Genomic DNA, 9,413 nt, shown 5'->3' on the forward strand with positions numbered 1-9,413 from the left:
ACTGCAGATGAGTTATTTACAGTAAACAAATCATGATATTTTTGTAATTTTAATTTATTTCAGGGTTATAATAGTCTTTATCTTTATAATTTTTTTAGATTTCAATACCAAAACGACGTCGTTTTGAAAATAAATGCAGATAATTTATCTGCAGTAACTACAGAAACATTTATCCCTATTATTTTTATTCACTCTTATAATTTTGAATGTTAAAAATTTATATAATTTTTAAAATCGTATAAATCCATATTGTCCTTTCAAATCTTATAAATTATATTAAAATTTATAAAAAAAATTATCTCAAAAAGTCTTTTAAAATCATAATTTAATACACCCGTTTATAGGCCCAAACCAAATTGAAATGTAGAAGATAAAAAAAAATATTCACAAAGATCACATGAAATAAATTTTCATTAACATCACATGAAATAATATTCATAAAGATCACATGAAAATGTTCATAAAAATAACATTAAAATTTCATATATCTATATATACATATAATTTGCACTTTCATTACTAATTAAATTTTATAGTATATTTAAATTTTAAATAAATAACAAATAACATTAATCCTATTACTTTGAAAATTAATGTTACAAATTATGATCTCAAAATATATTTTTAAACGAATAATATATATCATAAATATATTATATTATTAAAAAAATAAAAAATAAATGTAATAATGATAACTATTTTGACATATCAAATTTTTTGGTCCGACTAAAATTAAATTCTTGCTCCGCCACTGCAAATTACATTGACTTCTTCCTTTTTTCCTTAATCATTATAATCAACTCAGTTTTAAATATAGTATTTACATACACAAACCAAGATTTGTGATACCTACATGTTCAAAATTTTAAATACTTAATATTGAGAGAGCTAAATAATTTCTACAATTTTAGGTCAGAAATGGGAGTAAGTAATAACTCCCATTTCTTGGTACCATCCAACCGATTCAATTTCAATTCAATTGTTTTGTTTATTTTTTAAATTCCTTCAATTCCAATGATTGAATTTTCAAGTTCAACCAAGTCATTTTTAAAAATTTCAATTGGATAAAATATTTGGATATTTCCGTTTCCAGGGTTGGATCGGCGGTTCAGATTAAAGCAATGAAACAAGTAGCTGGTAAATTAAAATTAGAATTGGCACAATTCGCAGAATTAGAAGCGTCTTTTAACCAGAGGTACTCTTACTTGCAGAATATACCCTATAAGCTGCAAGTCCAACTACGGCCACAGCAGCCCCAATAGCAGAAGCATAAAATAAAAAGAGGACTTTGTTAAATCAATTATCTAAATAGGCCTATTATATTTTTTTTGTTAACTCTATACAAGGAGCAAAAATAATCAAAAGTAGAAGCAAATACCCGAAAGAACAGCAGATTTAACATCCAATAATATGGGAGGCCCAAACAAGGCTATTTCATGCAACAAGAACATGGCTCCCAAGAAGGAAGCTCTTTGATGTATGAACTTATAATCTGTTTGGATTTTCTTATTTTTAAACTATAAGTTACTAGCTAAAGCTAAAAAAAAAAAGAGCTTAAAAAAAGAAGCTAAAAGCTGTTTGGTAATTACATAAAAAATTTAGCTTAAAAATTACTTAAAAGCACAAGTTTCAAGAAAATTATCTTTCTATCTTTATAACTCTTCATTTTTAAAAAAAAAACACACAATTCAAGAAAAACAGATAAGAGCTTAAAAAAAAGCTCCTCCTAAGAGCTTTTAGTTTTCAGCTTTTTTCTTCATTATAAAAAAAGAGCTTTTCATTATAAGAACTTTTTTCAAAACCTATTTGGCCTAGCTTATGCTTATAAGTAACTTCTAGCTTAAAAAAAGAGAGGATCCAAACATGCAATTAGTAACTCCCAATTATTTATTCATTTACTACCATTTGATTTTTCTGATAATATATTGGCTATCTAATCCCTAAATTCCAAGCATCGTCCACCCTACTATAAATCAAAGAGAACATAAAACAGAACAACTCGGGTGAATAATGGGGGGGGGGAAATCAGATAAAGGGGAAATAATAATAATAATATTGTAGATACAAGCTTAATGGAAACCCAATATGGACGACAGTTGCACAACACCTCAAGGTTATAAGACAACGTATAGAAAATCAAAATAAACAACTACCCAACCAAAGGACACAGAACATCTGAATCAAGATAATCACATCACCCAAAATTCAGACAAGTTTATAGGCTCATTTAAGTTTGCATAAGAGATCAAACAGCTTTATGACGCAAAATGTACGGAATGAAAGAGTCAGCCTAATAAAAACTGCCATACCTGAAACAAACATAAGAGAGCGATTTATAAGTCTGTTGCGGCTTCTTCCAGCTTCAGTTTCTGGAATACTTAAATGAGAGTGCTCAGCAGCTGTTACAATTCGGCGAAATAGACTGTTGAAATCCCCTAATTTCACACTGATTGGTATAGGAGCCTCGACTCCCATATCTTGACTAACCTAAAAACAAATTGGCATGTCAAAATTGTCATTGCAGTTGATTCAGGATAAAGTAGTTGTTTGAATATTTCTCAGCATCAAGCACAAGTTTTACATAGCACATGCTAAGGATGACATCAGAATACAATATTTTCCCGACAATCTGTTCTAGATCTCAGGGCTATGCTTATCTGTCCATAACTCACACAGACATGACCCTAAATTGAAAAGCTAACAGTGTGCTTTTCAGTCTTCACTCTTGCTTGCAAAGTCAGTAGAAAAGGTTGACAAATATAATTTTCAAAATAAAATTGAAACAAGCGCAAACAAAGCTAGAAGATGAACTCCAAAAATATCAAGTTTCTAGCTACAAGTATGCAACTAACAGATTAATTGAACATATATCAAAACTAGCCCCTTTATTAAAATGTGCAAGAAAACAAAGTCTTATAACAAAAGAGTGGAAACTAAATAATTATACAGCTCAACAGAGTAATCACATTTAAATCAATCAAAGATAATATATAAAGTGAAAGGAATCAAACTTCTGTTTGGAATGGGTATCTTGGTGGTAAGTTAGCTTTATTAGTTTTTATTTTTCAAAATTTTTTAAGCATACCAGCTAGACATTGATAGACGAAACATCTTATGCTACCAGTCTTGTACTTCGCTAGTATGGGAAATTAACCCAATGCCTTGTTTGTCTTTCTTCTTGAGCCAATTCTAATATAATTTTTTGGAAACGAAAATCCAAATATTCCAAACGGAATAAAGATAATATTTAATTTAGAAGTCATTTCTTTTGTAAGCATCACCTTAAAAATGTTGCCAAACATCAGGTGTACAGAATCTAGTACAACGGCTATAGGGAAGGAGTGAGATCCTCAATCTCTCATTTGTTCCATTCAAAGATGACATAAAATAAACATCCAAGTAAAATGCAAATGTCTAAAAAAAGAAGTTCCCCAACATAGTACATATAAAAAGGGAAACAAGGTAATTGAAACTGACTTCTAATTTTCTAAATCAAATTTCAATCTGAAGGACAAAAAATAGAGAGAGAGAGAGAGAGACTAGTACTTGATATGTATCAATATTTACAAAGTTTGGATGAAATCATAAATCCAAAACATGTCATGTTCACCACATTAAATAAATTTTTATCCGACCATCTAATAATTATGTACACCAATATGCACACTAAATTATGCACACGATCATTGCAAAGAAATAAGCCAGTCGAAAATACCCTAGTTGACTCTTGTATAGCCATTGGAAATGAATCCAGATCATCTTTAGCTGCAACTATAAGGCAGGGCACCTCAAAGCCAGTATCTTCTCCATGACCAGCGATTTCTACCAGGAGTTCCGATGATGTCTTCCATGAGGACTCATCAGACCTATAATGAATATCAAGTGAGCTAAATACAACCAACATTTTCCAAGTACTTAATATTAGTTGTCTACACCTAACACCACATGGCCATGAAATGATAGTAGTTAACTTAAGCCCATGGATGAGTTGCCAATTTAGTCAGTACTTTTGAAATCAAACTATGCAAATTCAAAATGACTTAAAAATCTTGTTTTTAAATTATTTTCAACTTATGCCTGTAAGTCGCAAATGTTAGTTTATAAAAACAACCCAGATATTGCTTTAGGAAGCTCATCCAAGGGCACAACAGAATTTTTCCAATTGCTTATGAATTTATTTAAACAGACTACACAAAATTAATCAAAACTTGAATTCAAGGAAACTGAGTAGAAATTTCTGGCAGTTTATAAACACTGCTTTTAAATATGTTATATAATAGTGAAATTTATCCTATACTGATGCAAATATTATAATTAAAGAGAGAGAGAGAGAGATGTTGAGTGTTCTCTAGAAAAAAAATATTTCATTTTGTACTTTTTTCTGGTTTTGGGACATTGGAAAGAATAAAACCAATTCAAACAGAAAAAAATATGACCCAAGTATTTTTCACAATAATTATGTAACACAGATAACCCATGATGAGACCTTGAGATGCACCACCCCAAAAGCTAGCTCAAAGGGTGGGAGTGCCCAAAGCCTTATAAACCCCACATTAGTTGCCCATACAATCAATGTAGGACTCCAAGTCCCATACCTTGCAAATAGAACCCCAACATTCCACCACGCTTCCCTAGTGCGTGCCCTCACGCACAACTCCACATGATGGATGCAATATATTGACATCAACAGTACTAGACATTACAGTGACCAGTAAACGTAACAAAGGAATGACAAGGAAATAACAGTAAAATGACAATGCAAAAAGATAAACCAAGGTTCTCAACTCACCTTCAAAGCCAAACACCCAAGCCTCAAGAGATCCCTAGAGATCCTTTCCCAAAACCCCATTCACCATTTGCTTAATTTCATGCATAAAGAAATCCCACCCTAAACATCTATATATATATACTAATTCCTAATTAATGGGCTTGGTTACTTTATTGAAGGCCCATCAACCCATTACTTCTATGGTATAATGTCTTTACTATCAGCAATCACCTGTCATGAACAAAAACTGCGATGTCACATGAGGCCAAAGACTCCTTATTGGACAGCAGCTTTCTAACTCCATCTTCAGGAATCTCTCTCAGTACAAGATATTTTTTGTTTTCCTGCAAAAAGAAGTGATAAAACATATACGTAGAGAAGAAACAAATGCGAAGAAAAATAAATGAATACAACAAAAGAAGCCTCTAGTTCTGGAAATGCGGAGAGAGACAAATGTTTTGCACAGTAAGTAGATGCTATTGTCAAATGTCAATCAAGTAACTTTTACCATAGAAATATCAACAACATTTACTGCATAACGATCCTCAGTGGTTGGATTGTAACTTTCAGAATATTTACTGCAGTATTTATTCAACAACAATAAGATATATTATACACTAATTTAAGTCACATTACCAGACAGCTTCAAGATAACATGTACAGTAAAATACCCAGCAATAAAAGAATTCAACAATGCAGATTTTCCAGCCTTCCTAGGCCCAAAAACAAAGCACTGCAAAACATTTCTTTCTGAATGTTGCTTCTTGCGATCTAAACGTCGCTTCCTAGTTACACGGATAGCAGATGATGGATCACCAGGGTAACCAATGTATATCAGATTCTCCACACTAAAAGTTGGGTTCAGAAGCGTCATAAGTGCCCACTGTCCAGAAAAATTAATATATTAAAAAAACAATAATAATTAATGACAACGGAGATAAAATGCTAAAGTATACACACCAGATATAAAGTCATACATATATATTTAAATTAAGGAAAAGATAACAGTAATGACAGACATAAAACTCAAGCAATCTTGATTCTCAAAGCACATTCCAAATTAATTGAGTGATAAAAGACGCCCACAGCTCTTCTAAAAACATTATTCAGCAAAATGCAGGGATGGGGGAATAGTAAAGATGGTAGAAGACTTGCACACCTCTGACAAAAATGCATCAAGAGATAGTCCTCCAAATGCACTTTTTTCCGAAGCATCCTCATATGGAGATCCAATCCAAGGACTGCAAATAAAAAACCAAAAATTATAACATAACATTGGCACAAATTCTTAATGATATTCAGACTCAGGAAAGGCATACATAGAAAAAATTGAAATGGGTAGAGTTTTCAAAAACATTGAAGACGGAAAGCTAGAAATATATAAAAGATCTCCATAGCATTTCTACATTTGAAAAGTACAGCATATAATAAACTGCACATCACACAACCCCATTACCAATTCAAGAAGAAACCAACGCAAGGCAATCTACCTACCATGGAATGGTGGATAATAAAGTAAGCATATCTAGCACAAAATGTGAGAAAGCAACCTACCTTTCTGGGGCAGTAGAAAACAATTCTTCAAGTTCACGAGATCGCAACATCCCATCCTGGAGGAACAAAAAGATATGTTCAAATTTCAAGAAGAGTTAGGCAAGTTTTCATTTGTTACTGAAATCACAATGAAGTCGTTTGAGAAATATTAGAAAATAACAGAATGGGCAGCATGATAAAAATCACTCCCCGTTAAACCATACTAGCGAGTGTGGGGGAGGTAATCCTTGTACGCAGCCTTACCCTTGCATAATTACAAAGAGACTGTTTCCTGGATTTAAACCCATGACCTAGTCATGAAAGAACAGCATGATAAAGTGTAAATATTCAAGGTCATTTGTGCAAATAACATACACCATCACTATCAAATAAATCAAAGATCGCCTTCAAAAAATCAACTGCTTCATTTGTCAGCTCCACACTCTGCAGAAATTAAAACCAATCTTGATCAGAACAAGATAAAAATTCCCTGCCGTTCATAGATTGATCTCAGACAGGTATAACACAAAGGTATACCATATATAATACACATGAGGACACAATTCATCTCAAAAGAAATACCTGATCAGGAGCACGTTTCAAAGGCGGAATCAGATCATCAGCAAGCTTGATATCATCATTGTATCCAAACTTCCTGAGCACAGTCCATGTTGTCTCAAGACGCCCTTTTTCTATGAAAAGGGCATGAAGAAAAAGAAATCCTGTCAAAGTAAGTCCACGTTCATTCACACCTTTAGGCAATTTTTCTTGTACAACCTTCTTTACACCCACAATTTCAGATGGTTGCAAAGGAGCATTGAAACATTTAACCTGTCGATAGTTTTGTTATATTTTTCACAAATCATATGCAATAATCACCTTACCATCGTAACATAATAGAAATTAGAAACAAGTTTATAATCAAGCTCTAAGGTGCCAGACTATAGTAATCGGATAATAAATAGGCCTCAATTTTGAGATTTAATATATTCTTCTTAAAAGGGGAGAATACAACCTGAAAATCATTCAGCTCAGCATCACTCAGGGCACCATCTCTGTCATGATCACAGAGGATAAAAATCCGCTTCAAGGCCCGCACACATCGAGGCTTTAGAGTTTGTGACTCCTGATCAAATAAGGGAGCCGTTGGATGAAGAACAGCCTTTTGTGCATAGTAGAAAACTTCAGGGACCTTCAATAAGAAAATTTCATTACAATTATATGAACCAAAATCCAGATATAATTGATCAGCACCTTTAAAATCAGATGTCAAAACAAGGAGTTTGATTGCAATGGTATGAATAAAATATACCTGGATATGCCTAGACGCTGAACACTCAATGCAAGTTTCAATCTCTCGGAACTGTTGCATTATTGGGGACATCACCTGTTCTAGGCTCACCTGCTGATTTTCATCTCTCAAATCGAGCTTACAGCCAACCACTATAACTGGAACTTTTACCTGTTCATTAAATTAAAATATCTATATCATGCATATATACTCTCAAAACAAAAAGAACAAATATTTGTGCGAATCTAATTAGGCTGTATGATGAACAGTAAGCAAGCATGTGCACATAGCAGATGTTTTTACAAGAAAGAAGAGCAGAACTGGTTTAGGCGTTTAGCAATTTACAATAATCTATTTAGGACCTCCCTTTCCATTCTTGAGAAATATTTATTCTCTCCCTCCTTTTTTTTTTTTTCTCTTCACTTTTAAAAGATAAAAGGAGCTGTAATTGAACATATAGTCCTTGGAGAGGCAAAGTAATAATAATAATAATATAAGATCAGAACCTCTAATTTACGAAGATGCGGGAGCCAAAATATACTCAGATTTTCAAGTGTCTCAGGCCGATCACATGCATAAGTGAGGACAACTGTGTCAGCCCGCTGCAATTCTTCAGCAACTTTAACACTATCCTCAGGACTGCAATAATAATAATAATAATAATAAAGCAAACTGGTGAAGACATTCAGATTCCAGGATAAACATTGCCCTAACAATAGATAAAGCTATAAGCAGGAAATAGCATTTTTCTAAGAGATTGCAGAGTGTCTTAAATTATACTTTAAATTTCTTATTTGGCGAATAGGACACGATAAACATATTGTCAAACAACTTAACATAATTCCATGACCTCGATCAGCAAAGAGCTCAGAAAACAAACAGCCAAACCGGTTTCAAATGGAGAACATTCAGGTACAAGATAAGGCTAAATCTAGCTCCAAAACGCAACATCAACTCCGAAACAGCAGAAGATGTTGTATATCTAGTTTTTTTAAAAAAAAAACGCCGAATCACAACAACAACAGGTACTGCTACTCAAAACATTCTAGTTTTATTATCTATTTTTAAGGCCTGTGAATCTTGAGAAGGAAAAGCCATTACTGTCACTTTCGAAACGGGGTGTTACTTTAGTTATGAATGCCTCCAAAAGATAAGAACGTTACCGGGAAGAGGTGTCAATAATTGTGATAGGCACGCGATCCGGATACAGATCTTCAGGAAGCCTCGTGGGAGGCAACACCGGTGGCACGTTCACCGGGAAGTTATCGGCGGCAGCTGTAATAATGAGGCTTGATTTTCCGGTGCCATGGTCTCCGGCCACAACAATACGAACTCCAGTCCTGCCGTGTGGATTGACGGTTCCAGCAGAGGCTTTTACCATGGATGCTGCAAAAGCGCAAAGCAAAAACCTAAAAATCCCAATTACGAAGTAGAGAGAGAGAGAGAGAGAGAGAGGTGAATTGCGTTGGAGTGTAAGTACCTGTGTCTGTGTTGTGTTGTGTTGTGTTGTGAGAGCAGCGTAAAGTAAAAACCCTAACCGTAGGTGTGTAACGCAGAAAGTGCTAGTAGGTGGCCGTGAAGCCTTTCATTCCCATGGTGAATATTTGTAAGGATGTAAATGGGCTATACTGGTGGCCAGTGGGCTATACTGGTTAGAGGAATATTGGATTAAGATTTAAAAAAAAAAATTAAGATAAAAAATCTTACAGATTTTAAAAGATATTTTAAAATTAAAGAGAGTTTATAGACTTTTTTAAAAGACTTATTTTACCATTCCGTGAGATTGGATTTTAAAAGATTTTAATAAAATTCATAAGATTT

At 33.5% G+C, this 9,413-nt stretch overlaps 1 protein-coding gene across 1 annotated transcript; it reads right to left on the reverse strand.

Moving 5' to 3' along the window:
- Positions 1–942: 942 nt before the first annotated feature.
- Positions 943–9,203, reverse strand: LOC133302831 (mitochondrial Rho GTPase 1-like). Its single transcript, XM_061502653.1, has 15 exons — positions 9,073–9,203; positions 8,756–8,978; positions 8,099–8,231; positions 7,614–7,763; positions 7,317–7,493; positions 6,884–7,132; positions 6,677–6,745; positions 6,323–6,378; positions 5,928–6,009; positions 5,440–5,651; positions 5,277–5,346; positions 5,000–5,112; positions 3,716–3,866; positions 2,310–2,487; positions 943–1,259 (listed from the first exon to the last, which is right to left on the reverse strand). The coding sequence occupies exons 2-15, from the start codon at positions 8,971–8,973 to the stop codon at positions 1,186–1,188; spliced, it is 1,932 nt and encodes a 643-aa protein (XP_061358637.1). The 5' UTR covers positions 8,974–8,978; positions 9,073–9,203; the 3' UTR covers positions 943–1,185.
- Positions 9,204–9,413: the final 210 nt, after the last annotated feature.

This window comes from Gastrolobium bilobum, unplaced genomic scaffold (genome assembly GCF_033153095.1).
Source record: "Gastrolobium bilobum isolate Gb01-03AN ecotype WA unplaced genomic scaffold, APGP_CSIRO_Gbil_v1 utg286840, whole genome shotgun sequence".
NCBI classification, from domain to species: domain Eukaryota; kingdom Viridiplantae; phylum Streptophyta; class Magnoliopsida; order Fabales; family Fabaceae; genus Gastrolobium; species Gastrolobium bilobum.